The sequence below is a fragment of the Pempheris klunzingeri genome, chromosome 14 (assembly GCF_042242105.1).
Source record: "Pempheris klunzingeri isolate RE-2024b chromosome 14, fPemKlu1.hap1, whole genome shotgun sequence".
In the NCBI taxonomy this organism is placed as follows: Eukaryota; Metazoa; Chordata; class Actinopteri; order Acropomatiformes; family Pempheridae; genus Pempheris; species Pempheris klunzingeri.
Window position 1 is genome coordinate 8,826,420 of NC_092025.1, and position 16,531 is coordinate 8,842,950.

Sequence of the window (16,531 nt, forward strand, 5' to 3'; positions counted from 1 at the left end):
GCAGTCTGTTTGTCTAAGGGGAGCATGGTTTGACTGACTGCAAATGCTGAACATGCAAAATGCGTTTAACTTGCATTGAAAATGTGTTGAGATGTTTAGAGAGAAGAAAAGCACGTGTGTGTAACTACAATACTTGTCTCTGTTTCTCTGATTGTTGCTGGTATAAGGAGCAGCATATTTGGTTTTAAAGTCATCCAAAAGTATTATACAAGTATTTACATTAGATTACATTTTACTGTAATCCAATGGATTATAATAATTGCTGTGGAATTCATACTCAGTAGCCTAACTGACTTTGCCTGTTGAATGGAAACATGTACTGAAGATGAAGAAATTGATTAAGTGCTTTATATTAGATCAATGTGTAGAGTTTCTGTGGTAGACAGACAGACAGACAGTCAGTTAGTCAGTCAGTCAGTCAGACAGACAGTCAGGGAGACAGACAGACAGGCACACAGTCAGTCAGACAAACAGACAGACAGAAAGCAGCACGCTGACTGCGGCCATGATGATGATGATGCTGCAGGCGGAGTCTGCAGGCCCCCTCTCTCTCTCTCTCTCTCTCTCTCTCCCTCTCCCTCTCTCTCTCTCTCTCTCCCCCTCAGTCTGGCTGGCTGCTGTCCTGTCATCGGCCTGGGTGTGGTTTTGCAGTCGGGGGTACCGTTAGCAGGAAATCAGGCTCCCGTCCATTTCACTTTACGGCGAAACAAAGAGAAAAACACTCTCGCACGCGAAAGGCTGAAGATAGTTGTCGGTGCTCGAGCTACAAAGTAACGATCGTGTCCTCGCGACGGGAAGGCGTGTGATTGGCGCCGTTTGGTCTGATGGGAAAAAGTTTTCCTCTGGTCTCCACAGCTGCTCGTCTGATTTAAGAACTTTTTCCTCGTAAAACCAGAGCCGACCGGAAGAGACGGGAAAGATGCCGAAGACGGTAAGACTGAGAAACTGCATTAACGTTATCCTGTGAAAGCCACCGTCTTTTTGTCTCTGTGTCTCTCTGTTATCCCTTTTAAACTCCCTTTGGGGCTCCCTCTGTTTCACCCTGGCTATTAACAGTAACCTTACAGTAACCCTAACCCCGTCTCCGGCACATATCGCGGTGTTTTAACACCTTTTACATCCCTTGAAGCTCTCACCATTTTCTCCGGGGTACTTTCCGTTAGGTGTGTGCGCGTGCGCGCTCCCGCCTGTTTGTTCATTAAAATTAGCGCCTTTAATCACATCGTTCATTCAGGCGGTGAGGCTCAGAGCAGCACGTCGGCACGTCCCTGTGAACTTGTGTGCACGGCTGAGCACATTGAAATCACATTTACGGACTGCGTGTCCAGCGGAAGCCGCTGTGTGGCCTGCAGGAGCGAGCGAGCTCAGTCCTCTCCTAGGCCTCCCTCTCAGCCAGGTCTAACAAGGAGGGATTTGAACTGTCATTCAGGCCAGCTGTGCTGCCCAAATCTGGAGCAAATGGACGCAGCCTTAAATCAGGGAGGTGGCTCCCTAACAGCCATTATGCCGTATTGGCACGGGTGAAAAAAGCAGCCAAAATGTGGCCCTGAGCTGTCATCTCACATGGAGGAGCACCCAAAGCTTGTAGATGGTGCTGCTGTGGCTGTGAACAAAGAGAAGGAGGGCCGTGCACTGATTTCACTGCTTCTATTCAAGCTGCATTATAACGGGCAAAGCCCAGTGTCTGGGCTCATGGCTCCTTCAGAGGCAAACAGAAGTGAAAGTGGTTTACCCATCTGTTCTGTCTGCCCCCCTGATCTGAGCACGAGTCTGGCTTTGACTCAGCATGATGTTTTTTGAATTATAACGGTAGCAGAGAAACTTTGAAATGCATCTGCAGTCTGTCTGAGTTTTGCATTTAGCGGATGCTACAGACCGACTATGACACATGAGAAGAAGGTGATGCTAAGTACAAAGCCATCTAGATGTCACTGTGCAGGCACTGTAATTAACTAAATGACTATTTTTTTTCAATAGGGGAACATCAGATTACCATGTGCATCTGGGTTCATGCTGTAGGCTCTTAACATACTTCAGATTATTACAATTTTCAAGAGCTTCCAGTGATTAAATACCTGAGTGAAACTAAACATTTAAAAAGCATGTTTGTCAATGGCTGCTGGTTGTGAACTCCTGCACTTCCCACTTATAAGTATAAATACAAATGGTACCAGGGCTTGCAGCTGCTTTCTTCCTGCAGTATTGTTTCTGCCAGTACTTCCTCGATATTTTTTCCAGCTGTCAAACCGAAACAAATGTTATAGCTTCCTGGTATTTAAGTGTATACTTTCAGAGCCTCATCATATCAGTGATTTAAAATAAACTTATAATAAAAATACATATATATATTTTTGAAAATATGTCCCTCACTCACTGTGGGCCAGATCTCTGCAGCTGGGACGCTCTTAGCCTCAACAACGCCAGAGCAGTAGCCCATAGGATGTGTAGCAGCTGCTGAGGTCACAGCTGGGGACCTCAAAGACCTCAAAAGAAACTTTTTGGCACCCATGATTAGTTCACAAGCACAGGGATACTGCAGGGACAGTGCAGCTGTAGTAGTAAAGAGTTAGGACAGAGGAAACTAAACAAGCAGTGGACAGAAGATGGTCAAGAGGAAGCATCAAGATTTTCTCAAAATAAACTGATGATGGGTGAATGAGAGGATTGTGGGACATATCAGACAATATCCACTGATTTATGAGCAACCGATGATGTGTTGCCAACACCAAAAACATAATCTAGGGACCACTGACAGAAGTCACATGATGTCAGGGTGTATGCCGTTTCGGGATGCGACCTTGTCCCCTCCTAAGGATCAGTCATTGCACCTGGTGGATGGTGATGAAACGGTTAAAAGCAGACCTGTTGTTGCGACACTCAGCGGTCTGCTTCCTTTGGGAAAGCTTGCTGCACCATGTGAAGATGCACTAGACAAAGCCTCTAAAATAAGGAAGCTGGATACACTGATTCAGCAAATGCCCCAAAGCTCACTCTGCACCTAGTGAAAGTTGTGTTCCCGATCCGCAGTCGCGTCCACAACACGCTCACTCGGGGGAGTAAAAGATTCCCGGCTTAAAAAGATCCATTGACTGTTTTGGTGACCCAGATTTTAAAATGTAATTAGTGTTTTGGCTGATGGTAACAAGCAATATGCAATAATTATTGAGAAACTCCTCCTTTGCTGGACTTCTCTTGGCAGTGCTTCAGTTTCCCAAGGAAGTCATGTTGTGACTCAAGGTTTCTGCACTTACATCAGTTCCTCTCTGGTAATTTCCTCGCCTGCAGCCTTATATGGACTTTCACATCACGGTCTAGCTGTTCTCCTCCCTGCTTTCCCTCCGAGCGTGCTCCTCAGATGCCATGCTCCACTTTAGATTACAGCTGTGCAACAAGTTCAGGGTTTACTCTAAGTCTGTCTTAATCAGCCTCTAAAGTTTTATTTTACATTTCAGTGGATCCACATTAGTGCATTTAGATTGTTTAGATGTTGCTGTGATGTGTAGTTGCGGATTGTTATCAGCTTTATTAAGGAAGCACCCCCCCCATTTAGATAAAATTATGTTTTAGATATTTTCCCTCAGACACTAAACAAACAAATATAATATTCTGCTTAGCACATTGTTGTGAAACGCGCCTTAACAACGGTGTCAGTTTGCTCTTTTATTTCCCTTCTTGCTGTTTGAACAATAGAACCATTTAGTCCAGCAGACAAACAGCCTGTTTTTGAACCAGTTTTTTACAAGTCACCACTGGTGAATAATCATATTAACACTTAACACGCCCTTTTATACTCAAACACAGAAGCAGTTTACTATTATCACGCAAAACTTGAGCTTAACTTACCATTTGAGTCCATTATGCAGAGATCACGACAGGTGCAGTCTTTCTTGTTTTGAGGACCAAACTGTTGACAAGTGTGGCTATGGAGAAATGGTAAATGGAAAGAGCCAGAGGTATGCAAGCAGGGGATTAAATGAGCCTGTAGTGCACATAGCAGAGCAGATTAACAGTGTGTTGAGTTGGAGGTGGTGGACAAGCTACAATCAAAAATTTTTTTTACACAAATAAGTAGTTCAATGTTTTCTGTTTGGAGGCTGTGCGAAAATCAATCTTCTTAAAGTAAGTTCTCTGTTTATTCCTTTATTAATCTTTTTTTTATGTCTATATTATCCACTGTTGTTGGTCTGTTTCTATTGCTGCTTTTGGGATCAAGAAAACTGCCTGGACTCTTTTCTGTCTGGCTGTCTGGACTGTGAGTTTATCGACTGTGAAATAATTGGATGTTAATCGCAATTAGATGTTACAATAACACAAGAGATGTGTAAATCATCAATCAAATAATTTATCCATTGTCACAACCAAAGCGTCTACAGCAACAGTCGAGCTGGTTCAGTTCAAACTGTGTACACAATAAAAGAATAGTGTAAGCTAAGCACTACAGGCGGCATTAATCAACATAACACAGTATTACCGCGCACTGCAAACAGAAGAGCTGCTGGTTTGTGTCAGTGGACGTCTTGTGTTTGTGTGGTAAACGCTGTGCCCTGCTCCGGATCTGCTGATGATCCACAGTCACTCACAGACCGGCCAGATCTGCTACCGATTACTAGGGTTAATTGCAGGGGGAACAAATCATGATTTATCATGCCTTAACTAGAAGTTTGATGAAGTCAATACCCCACTGACCTACCAAAAATATTGTCTGGGTTAGATCTACTAGAAGAAGTGCAAATCGTTACCAAACAAAGAGAGCAGGAGGCTACCGTACATATGTTACATATGAATTGTGTCACCAGTGTTGTCGTCATGTTGATGAGGCGCCTATGCTGGAAAGACTGAATTTGGTAAATGAAAAGTTGTATTGGGCATATAAAAATGTATATCAGAGAGCACTGATACACATTTTATGTGTCTACATATTTTTTCACATACATCTGTAACAATATAACACAGGATTTGAACCCAAAAGCAGAAAAGAACAGCAGGGATAAAACAGTCCTTACTTGGTCATCAGGAGGATTACAATCGGTGACATGGAGAAAGACAATATGTTACCAGCATAAAGGCAGCCAGAACAAAATAAGTGCTTGAAAGATCAGGGAGCATTTCAATTTCACTGTAAACCCAGTGATATTTGTATATTGGCTTTAGAGGGTATAAACATGCTTCTTGTCCTCCTCACAAGTCTCTTCACATGATTTCCCTTGTATTATGGGTTTCAAGCGATAACATAGCAAGGCTGTTGTGCTGCGCTGTGAACAGGATAGGGCATCACATTTTCACACGTCAAATTCAGCTTTGTATTACCTGAACGCTGTTTTGAGCGTTTTGAGTGTAGATTAAAAACACTGACTGTTCATACCGTTTTCACATTTCCACACGGCCGCTCCACCTGTCTGGGTTGATCTGACCCTTGATTTCTCTCAAGTATGCCATATTTTTGTTGCCTCTGGCATCTGCAGTTTGTTTTTCAGATAACCTGTGAATCACATAGTGGTAGATGTCAGTAGCACGGTTGCTGCCGTTACCAGGGCGGCTCCATTGTATAAGACCTTAGCTGCTGACTGTGTGACTGTTATGATGGCATGTCTATGGAAAGCCAAAAGGGTCACAATTTGCATGCCGTTTGAAGTAATTATAAACGCTTTCAGGAGTTATATAAATGCGGATTGTGCCTCTTATGCCACCCAAGGCAAGACCATGACAATGTTCAGATCGTCACTCAGTTGAGAGATAAAACTTTTCCATAATAATGACATAAATGTTACTGAAAAATTTCAGTACAAAAGTTTGGAATTTTGCAAATGTTTTAGGAGTTAGGAGTAAAAAACTCAGGCATTTACATATACAGTGACATTTCTTACACTTCAGGCGGTCTTTAAATGTTCGTCCTGTTATGACCAGCTCATTTGACCACACAGCAAAGCAAATCCAGTCACTCTGAAAGAACTGCCATTCACATATACTGTCCTGGCTTTGGCTGGAGGGATTGTGGTTGTGGAGAGCACACTGAGATAAGACTGATGTGGGAATGTATGGGGGGGGTGACTGAATGCTGACGTCAAGGGTTCCCGATGAATATTTTTACTATTAATCTCCTTGTCGAATGTTTTCTGTGATGTGTATTCTATGTTCCCACATACTGTCTATCAAGTTTGATCAGAGTAAACTAGACTGTACTTACATCACACTATATCAGTTTCAGTAGTTTTACTTCCTCTTACTGATAAGGTAACCTTAGATTTTTCCCAGTTTATTTCCCAGCCCATTTTGGCACGTGGTTCCACTTTCTATAAATGATGGTATATTAGTGTTTTTTTTCTTGTAATTGGGTGAATGCAGCTTTCTATATTCTGTCAGTCATATGGCCCTCTCATGTTTCCTGTTTTAGCCTTCCTCCACTGCCTAATTAAGTTTATCAGTCACAAGTTTTCAGTATTAATAACTTGCATGAAAGCTGACATAAGCTGAGGTTAAGCTGAAATCATGTCTTAACTTACTATGGCTCTATGGATGCAGATGGCAATGTCGGTTCACCACTTCAATCCAGACTGAAATAACAACTATGGGAAGGATAATAAAAAAAATTCATGTTCCCCACAGGATTAATTGTTGCCTTGGTGATCCCTTAAATTTTCCTCAGGTGCACATTACCCATCATTCCCATTAGTCTCAGCTGTGTGTGAAATGCTTAATAGCATATGTTAGCATGCTAACACACTAAACTAAGATGGTGAAAATGCTAAATGTTACACCTGCTTAACAGGGGCATGCTAGTGTTTTCACTGTGAACATGTTAGCCTGCTGACGTTAGCATTCAGCTCAAAGTACAGCCTCAAAAAGCTGCTAGCAAGGCTGTAGACTCTTAATACATAGAATAATAGGTAGGAGTTTTAATTATTACTTGTCACAATAGAGTGTCGGGTAAATTGATATGGTGAGCCGAAATAGAAGAGAAATGAATTGTTATAGCCAGTAATGTATTGTAATTTTCAACCTGAGACCAAAATGACTTGTACACTTACATCAACTAGATGTGAATCTGATTTGAATGCTCACTTTATTGAAATGATGGGTTAATATACGTATAATGTAATATATAATACAATATAATGTTTATATTTCATATGATTTATATCAGTAAATATGTGTTTGTTTACTAAAAACACTCCCAACATGTGTCTATTGCACTATAGGGATAAATAATTGCCTTGAGAATGTTTAAGTAATAATTTGGTTGTTTAAATCTGAGGCCAGTTATACTGACATCAGAAGAGATGAGACCCTTATGATTTCCATGCAACCAGTAGCAGTAATATACAGCTGTATGAGTGAGGATAAAGCAAATGGAGTTACTTGAAATAAAAAGGCTTCACATCACGTATGTCATTCAACAAGCCAATAACTTGACAAAAAGCAAATGATTAAATACAACACTGTCACCAAATTGGTTTCTAGAAATGTTTCTCGATGTGGAGCTTGTTACAAGTTTAGAGTTTAGTTTTGTGCAAAAAAACCAGTTAAGAATAAGTCATGGAAACATGACACGTGGCCCTGAGAGGGGTGTTTTTGAGTGTGTGCTAATAATAGTGTGTTAAGTGTTTTTGAATTCTGGCCATGAGAGACACACCCTAACCAGGCAGAAAATGTATGAGTGCAGTTCCTTTTTCATGCAACATTAGCCGGTCTGACTCAGGAAATGAAACCCCAGCAGGGTGTTCATGAAGTGAACTCTTCTCGGCACTAATGAAAAAATGCTCATCGAAGTTCATACTTGTCAGTTTAAAGAGCAGGGTTTGGTATGTCTCCAGATGACTCCAGGCATCCAGGCCCAGATTGTGAGTAACTCCTGGTGATGACAGGAAATGACACGAGGGGCAAGTGTCCTGAGCAGTAAATGGGGTCCTGCTGACATGAATGGGAAAGAACGCAACTCTAATCAGTCCCGCAACTGGGAAATAATGCAAACCATTGTTGTTGAGGGCAGGCGTGGGCCTCAGCCTGCACAGTTATTTCCCAACAGACATGCTTGCTGCTGTTTTCGTCATCACTAAGAGAACAGAGAAAATGAGAAATGCCTACATACTCAGTTTACTGAGTACAGAATCAATTTGCTCTCTGGGCGACTCCCTGGAAGGGGACTTAAAGGTTAGATAAATATATTCAACTTTTGACATGCAGTTTCGCAGTACACAAACATTTCTCGTCGCATACGTAAGAAGCGTCTCGCCGGTTATAGACTGTGTTACCTGAAGAGGACAAATCTACTTCAGAATCTGCTCTTGTTACGGCAGATAGCTGACAGGTTGCTTGATACATGACAGGATGTAGGCGGCTCTCGTGAGAGCTCAGTGTTTAGCAGCAGCGGCTCACAAGGCCCAGCCACCAGAGGATGTGGTTACTTCCTGTAGATAAGTTCTATACTGAGACAGAGCCAGATTGGCACATTTGCCGTACACTCCACCAGACCTGAGCTCTCATGAACTCTGCCTCAAAAATGTAATCTTCCATGACAATATGACGGTGTGTTTGGCTGATAGTTCACAGTAGGCGTGGGTCTGTATCAGACACGGCCTGCTGAGTGTGTGCACTTACGGTTGTGGGTGCATCTTCGCTTCCTGGGCACAGTCACACCCAACAGCTGAGTTTAAAATCAGTTGATGAACTGCTGGTGTATTTGATTATGGCATCTTTTACTTATTCTTGTAGCAGAAGTCTGTTAATTATATTTTTAATATCACCACTGGGGGGCACCAGTTGGAAATTTTCAAATTCTCCATATTGAAGAACAACTTTATGTAAAAAAGGGGATGTTTTTTACTTTAAGCATCAAAGGGATTCCATAGAATAAAATACTTTGGCACAGCTTTCTTATGCTAGATGTTTATGGAGAGTCGTTTAAAATGGGCTAAATGGTAAAAAGCCTCCCTGAAACAAAATTCATAGATAGATTTCTTTGAGACACAAGAGTCTCCTGATCATGATCTCCTATTGCCAAGACATCAAAGGTTGATTTTAACACAATGGTATATACATTTATATAAAAGGAATTCACTTTATCTAGACTGCTGTGTATGTAGTTTTAGTTTGTAAAAAATGGCTCATTCTTCCAATGTGCTCTCTTCCTCAGATTAGTGTAAGAGTCACCACAATGGATGCTGAGCTGGAGTTCGCTATTCAGCCAAATACAACAGGAAAGCAACTGTTTGACCAGGTACGAGGAACGTTTGACTCATAACAGACTCATAACAATGACAATAAGACATTTTTGAACCAACCTTAATTTGGAAGCCAAAGTTATGTATTTTGTGTGTTCTTGGAAGTATTTTTAATCCCTAAATTACTATAAAGAATTACACAAATGAAAACAGTAGTTTTCAAGTACAGTTGGCAATAGTTGCCATTATTAATGCAGTACATTTTATACTGTAATTGTGAAAACACATGGGATGTAACACTGCTATGTCGAGAAAACACAGTGATTATAGTGGTACAGTTCTTTGTATATATAAAGACGCTTTATTTTGAAAAAGAATAATTTCAGTTTTTATTTTAGTCACAAGCAGTGTTAGAAAGCTCTGGGTATCAACATAGGTTTTTTTTTTAGATCTCACAATACTTTGTGTGTGTTTTATGGATATCATTTTATGTATTATACATTCATAATACTTCTGCTTTTATGTCTAAAGGTTGTTAAGACCATTGGGCTGCGGGAGGTTTGGTACTTTGGACTTCAATACCAGGATACAAAGGGTTTCTCTACATGGCTCAAGCTCAATAAGAAGGTGAGTTCTGTATTTTGCTCCACAACAATGTGCTGTTTTGCCCTTCTTTCTCAAGACAGAGCTACCATGTTGAACCCAAGTCTATTTACAGAAGTATAACCTCTGCCCCCTCACCGACCCGTGCCTCGTTATTTTAGGTGACAGCCCAGGATGTGAGGAAGGAAAGCCCGCTGCTGTTTAAGTTCCGTGCCAAGTTCTTCCCCGAGGATGTGTCAGAGGAGTTAATCCAGGATGCCACACAGCGGCTGTTCTTCCTGCAGGTGAAGGAGGGGATCTTAAACGACGACATCTACTGCCCTCCAGAGACGGCTGTGCTCCTGGCCTCCTACGCAGTGCAGGCTAAGTATGGCGACTACAACAAGGAAGTCCACGCACCAGGCTATCTGTCCAGCGAGCAGCTGCTCCCTCAGAGGTAACACGGGTTTTATCTCTACCTCAATCTGGCTATTAGTACCAGATAGATGTGTTTGTGTGAGGCAGGTTTCTCTGCGTGACTGCTGACGCTCGGATATCTCACGTTCTCAGAGTCCTGGACCAGCACAAACTCAACAAGGACCAGTGGGAGGAGAGGATTCAGGTGTGGCACGAAGAACACAAGGGCATGATCAGGTAACCACTGACACACACACGTCGGGCACACTGGGTCAAATTCTAAATCTCACTACCTCAAAAATATGTAGCTCGAAGTTTTCCCTCACTGCCTTGCTCTTCTCAAGGCTTGTTTGCAGCCTTGTCGCTGTGCATTGAACACATCCCTGGGACATAACAGCTTGAGCTCATTGCTGCCTGATTAGGTTTGTGTGGAAATCAGGGTCAGGCGGAGTGTAGACTACCCCGTGCTCCTTAATCAGTCTGTCCAAAGCACACGTATCAAACACGTCTGATTGTTCCGCAGAGAGGAATCCATGATGGAGTACCTGAAGATCGCCCAAGATCTGGAGATGTACGGAGTCAACTACTTCAACATCAAGAACAAGAAAGGAACAGAACTGTTTTTGGGAGTCGATGCTTTGGGGCTCAACATTTATGAACAGAATGACAAGTAAGCCATTAGACAAACAACGTAGTGTTTGAAATGAATGTGTTTGTGTAGTGTTTGACATGAATTTGCATGCCAAGCGTAATTAGTATTATCACAATTAATAATTTAACTGTCCATTGCGATCCTGATCCAGAGTTTTTGCCTTGTCTTCAACAGAATGACCCCGAAAATTGGATTTCCCTGGAGTGAAATTAGGAACATTTCCTTCAATGACAAGAAGTTTGTCATTAAACCAATTGACAAGAAAGCACCTGTATGTTGACCCTAAATAACAGATCACTTGTTGATAATTCAGAAATCATCCCATCCTCTTTGTATTGCTCCCACTAAAAAAATCTGTACCGTTGCTGTTTAGGACTTTGTTTTCTACGCTCCGAGGCTGCGCATCAACAAGCGCATTCTGGCTCTTTGCATGGGCAACCATGAGCTGTACATGCGCCGCCGCAAGCCGGACACCATTGAAGTGCAGCAGATGAAGGCTCAGGCTCGGGAGGAGAAGAACCACAAGAAGATGGAGAGGTAAGAGTCACAAGCTGTCGTCAGAGAAATGTACATTATAGACAAAGAATGGATTTCACTATGTGACTTCTGCTGTTTCAAATCATTTAGTAAATTCTGGAGCATAAACCCAGCATGTAATCGCCACAATTTGTTATTGTATATTGCAGCAGAATGAACCTGCTTTAAAAATATATCACGATACTGTGATCATGTGCTCTGCTTTCTGAAGATCCTCCTGACTACTGTACTGTCTAATACCTCGTGTCTGTTTCTATCAGGGCTCTGCTGGAGAACGAAAAGAGAAAAAGAGAACTGGCAGAAAAGGAAAAGGAAAAGATTGAAAGGGAAAAGGAGGAATTAATGGAGAGATTAAAGCAGATTGAGGAGCAGACGAAGAAAGCCCAACAAGGTGGGTGACCCGTCAGTATCCAGGGGAAATGAATGCCGACGATGTTTTTGTCACACGCGGCTCACCTCTAGTGCTTCTCCTTGTGCGTGTGTTTGAATGCAGAGCTGGAGGAGCAAACGCAGAGGGCCCTGGAGTTGGAGCTGGAGAGGAAGAGCGCTCAGGAGGAGTCCGAACGTCTGGAGACTGAGCTGAAGAGTGCCGAGGACGCCAAGGTGGCACTGCTGCAACAGTCAGAGAACCAGATGAAGAACCAAGAGCACCTGGTCAGTCACCAGCAGACCATTTGTCTAATCACAGGCATTTCAAGTGGGAAATTTAAGTGTTTGATGGCCGCAAATGACAACGCTTCAGATATGAATATGAAGAAAGTCTAAAAAGAAAATGATTGTACTTTCAGGCCACAGAGTTGGCTGATCTGACTTCGAAGATTTCCCTCCTGGAAGATGCCAAGAAGAAGAAGGAAGAGGAGGCAGTGCAGTGGCAAGAGAAGGTAAGATCTATCTGAGTTACTGCTTTTTTTGCTTTCTTGCCATTGAAAAAAGATTCCTAACCAGATCCTTGTGTAAAACCTTAGAACCTTATGTAAAAGCCTGGCATGCATAGCAGGGTCAATAGACAGTTACATACACAGTTCCATGGCTGTGTCTCTGCTTCCTCTTCCTCCTGCGTCAGTTGCCAAAACTTAAACACTGCACTACAGCCATCATGTGGTGAGGAGTGAGACAGATGGTTCTCAGGTTAAATCTCTTCTCCATAATCTCTTGTTTTGTATTTCAGGCACATTTTTCTCTAAAAGTAAAAAGCAGTGATTTTAATAATTTCTGTTTCGCTGCTCACAGTTTTGTTCTTGGAAAGTCAGTTGGCAATGATATATATAAGTGACTGGTGCTTAGATTATATGATCAACTGTACTGGCATTCAAAGGGAGCTTCATGTGAGACCAGCATTGGACATTGTTTCTGTCTGACACTCTGCTGACCACACCGCCCCTCCCTCGTGGCACAGTGAGGGCAGACATTCCTGCGCTCTTGTTGTTGTGTGTTGTTGGGGTGGGGTGGGGGGGTTGGGGGGAGGGCGCACTGCTCGCCTCATGTCTTTTTTGGTAAAAAACCCATGTGTGCCAGCCCTGCCCCTTCATTTTTCTGGGCAGCATGACTCATGCAGTTTGTGGCGGTGACGGCTGTCTTTGTGTGAGGGAAATCCTGTTCAACGCTTTTGCGTCGTTATGATTCTCTGGTGAGACTCTTAAGTGGTGGATGTATGTTGTGCAAACGTTCGGGTGAAATTCCAGTCTTAATCATTATTGTTCCAGTCTTAATCATTATTGTGCGACGCTCAAGCACTCTGGTTTATACTTTATTTACTATGATATATAAATGTCCATACATTTACTTTAAAATAATGAAATAATAGAGAAAATAAAACAGTGATCAAGGTAGAATCAATCAGTAAAGATTGATTGATTGATTGCTTTAACTCTCATTCTGTTCTGTGTTTTTGTTAGTTTTAATATAACCCCTAATTGTTGCTCTCTGTTCCCTCAGGCCACCATGGTGCAGGAGGACCTGGAGAAGACCAAAGAAGAGCTCAAAAACAAAGTGATGGTGGCGCACGTTCAGGAGCCCCTCAACGCAGAGAACGAGCACGACGAGAACGATGAGAGCAGCGCTGAGGCCAGCGCCGAGTTCACAGCTGCCGCCACGTACAAGGACCGCAGCGAAGAGGAGCGCATGACCGAGGCCGAGAAGAACGAGCGTCTGCAGAAACATCTACTCGTGAGTCTTCGCTCATTTATTATATACAAGATGAGTTTGGTACGTCAATAAGTTATTTAGATCAGAGGACACACGCTTTTGAAGTGTTTGTATCAGATTTTTAACAAGAATGAAGACATTTATTGAAGCAAATCATACTACAAAAACAAAATTGGCAAGTTATTGCTTTGCTTTTGTCAAATAACAGTATTGTAGCTATCAGTATATCAATGCACAGCTTCATTGTTGTAGTGTGAGAGGATATGAATGCGCTAAAAATAAAGGACACTTAGACTTAGAAAGTGAATCAAACATCCATTAAGAGGATTTTTAATCTTTTTTACCTACAAAAGTAGGTCATAATATTTTGCACATTCAGGGATAAGTCTCATAAGATGTATTGACACTGTGCTTCCAGGCTCTGAGCTCAGAGTTGGCCAACGCTCGGGACGAGAGCAAGAAAACGGTGAACGACATCATCCACGCAGAGAACATGCGGGCCGGACGAGACAAGTACAAGACCCTCAGACAGATCCGGTCAGGAAACACCAAACAGCGCATCGACGAGTTCGAATGCATGTGATGCCCACGCGCACCGACGCCGGAGCCCACACAGCGGGGGCCTCTCTGCCTGGACTGCAGTCCTGCCTCACTCGAGCTGTTTCCTCTGTACCCAAATACATCAGATCCACAACACGACGTGGTCGCACAAGCAGAGCACAAAGTACAAAAACGGATCTGGAAAACTCCATTTGTTATCATTCCTAACTTTGAATTTAGGCAAGTCACTGGTCGAAAAGGGACATACTGTATTTTATTAGTACATTCCTCACAGGGGGTTTATGTAGCATATTAGTAATGGGCCCATGCCTCATTTCTTGACACATTGAGTTAGCATTTCTAATTTCTTTACATGTTTCTGTTGCGTTTTTGTATCATGAAGGCTTCAAATTTCAGTTTCAGAGCTGTCCCTGTAGACATATTTCTGCTGTACACATACGACGGCTCTTCACAGCAAGCTGGGTTTCCCCAAGATATTTGTCCCATGATCCGTTGCCTGTAGTTGTAAAACCAAATGCACTGTAACCTGCGTAAGCAAATACATATAATATGACCCTGAAGTGTCTGTGTGCAGCATTAATAGAGCAGTATTATTATTATTATTATTATTATTTGTTAAATTACAATTTTATTGACTTTTCTTTTGACTGTGTTTAGAATCTGCCAGCTGTTAAGAATCATACAGTGTTTCCACCCCACTCGCGGGGTGAAAGATCAGCTCCATTCCGATTTGTTGAAATCATCATCATTCGAAGCTGATTTTACTGTTCCTTTTTAGACTTTTACCCAAGTTTTATTTCTCTGCTTTCTTTTTTTTGCATTGATATAGCCAGTCCAGCTTAAGGAATTACACTGTAACTGTTACATGTCAGCTTGGCTGTTGTTGGTGAACAAATGCCAATAAAGTCATCTGTAAAGGGTAAAGTTGTAGTTTAATCTTATATGCTCGGTCATGTGTTTTTTTTTTCAAACAAAATCTTCATAGAATTTGATGCATAAAACAAGACAATTTCATTAAACGTGCACTGGAAAATCATAGCTTACCTTTGCAAAATTAGAGCAGACTTACTGTCCTAGATGGGCACCATTTCCAATGCATTTTTGATATACTGTATGTATTTAATTACATTTGTGTATTTTGTAATTTGGATTTTTCAGATGTGATAGAATTATGTAAGGTGAGAAGATAGCCACCACCGAGGATATTTTTGTATTTGTAAAATCTAGAAGTACTTGTCAAATATAGCAGTTTTTATTCAGAAAGAACAGCATTTTGAAAACTGTTTTGTTGTAAACTAAGTGAACAGCTCAGCGCTGTGATGCTGCGCTGAAGGAACAAGCAACGCCCCAAAGTCTGTAATCGGACCAACGAAAAGCCAGACGGCAGAGGAAACACCGCTCATGGTACGGTGCCAGTCCGGCAGTATGCCATGAATGGACATTTCGAACCAGGCCAAAACATTTAGCATATAAATGAACATAACTAATCTCCCCGTGCCATTGTCCGAGAGGACGTTTTCCATTCAGACGTGCCAAGGGTTTTGCTTGTTTTCTGATATTTAGAGATCAGTATTTGAAAGATTTACTTTCACTGTTTTGCAGTTGTTGCTATTTTGGAAACCTTTCCATGCCTTTGACAGTCATTTTTATAATGCTGCACTGTGCTGAAGCACCATGTATTTGACAGCCTTCTTTTAAGAATCCAGTGTAATTTGAAGTCGAGTCATCATATGTGAAAAAGAAATGTATTAAAAGATGCTACTCAATATTTTGTCTTGAATATAAAAGGACTGAAACATAATTAATATTGTGAATTGACAGACAGTGCCTTATTGGCCCGGTTTTTCATCAGATCTTGCTGCTTCAAGTCTTCCTTTCACCAATGAATAAAAGTCAAATTAAACCGAATTGCCTTTTCCAGATGGTTTTTGCATTTTAGAACTATTTACTGTTATACCTTCTGTTGCTGCATTTCTGTGATACCTGGAGTGTAAAACCAGTTTAATCTATGTCCTGTCGCATCAGCGTCCCTGCGCTCCATATTTCTTTAAATTCATCTTGACATACTTGCAATTTGTTACCATACTTACATTCATCCAAGCACGCCCGCTGTTGTGCTTGCAGGTGCAGTCCTGCAGCGATCCACATGGTGGCAGTTTACCCTCAGTGTGCCACAATTTGAAAGGGACTCAGTCAAGTTACATCAGTGAACATTTGGTCAATGATAACTGATGGTGACTGGCATAACTAAAAAGGTTGCGTTAATCAATAGTGAACTTATGTGTACATAGTATGTTTAAAAGTAGAACAGTGTCATTCACTAAATAAGAAAACATGGTTCTACAGCATCCAGATCCTCACTACATAAAATTGTTCTGCAAACTATTTTTGAGTTGGTTTTTCACTCTTGGTTGAAGATTCAAATGTCTCATATTTGTCATGTGTTTGAAATTGTATTTGCATCATTCAGGTTTAGACT

General features: G+C 41.8%; 1 protein-coding gene across 2 annotated transcripts; it reads left to right on the top strand.

The window, feature by feature from the left end:
- Positions 1–605: 605 nt before the first annotated feature.
- Positions 606–15,960, top strand: msna (moesin a). 2 transcript variants are annotated; one of them, XM_070843249.1, is made up of 13 exons: positions 606–931; positions 9,131–9,214; positions 9,690–9,785; positions 9,923–10,197; positions 10,311–10,394; positions 10,681–10,827; positions 10,984–11,080; positions 11,183–11,346; positions 11,607–11,737; positions 11,840–12,000; positions 12,135–12,227; positions 13,282–13,512; positions 13,910–15,960. In XM_070843249.1, the coding sequence occupies exons 1-13, from the start codon at positions 920–922 to the stop codon at positions 14,072–14,074; spliced, it is 1,740 nt and encodes a 579-aa protein (XP_070699350.1). In that variant the 5' UTR covers positions 606–919; the 3' UTR covers positions 14,075–15,960. The 2 variants fall into 2 exon arrangements, with proteins under 2 accessions (XP_070699350.1, XP_070699349.1); XM_070843248.1 differs by lacking the exon at positions 606–931 and having other exon boundaries at positions 9,113–9,214.
- Positions 15,961–16,531: the final 571 nt, after the last annotated feature.

Bases quoted from the DNA above. Each gene is read 5' to 3' on its own strand.
- msna (XM_070843248.1), top strand. From the start codon at position 9,113: ATGTGCTCTCTTCCTCAGATTAGTGTAAGAGTCACCACAATGGATGCT. The intron at 12,001-12,134 runs GTCAGTCACCAG...TTGTACTTTCAG, and splicing joins TGAAGAACCAAGAGCACCTG to GCCACAGAGTTGGCTGATCT. The intron at 13,513-13,909 runs GTGAGTCTTCGC...CTGTGCTTCCAG, and splicing joins GTCTGCAGAAACATCTACTC to GCTCTGAGCTCAGAGTTGGC.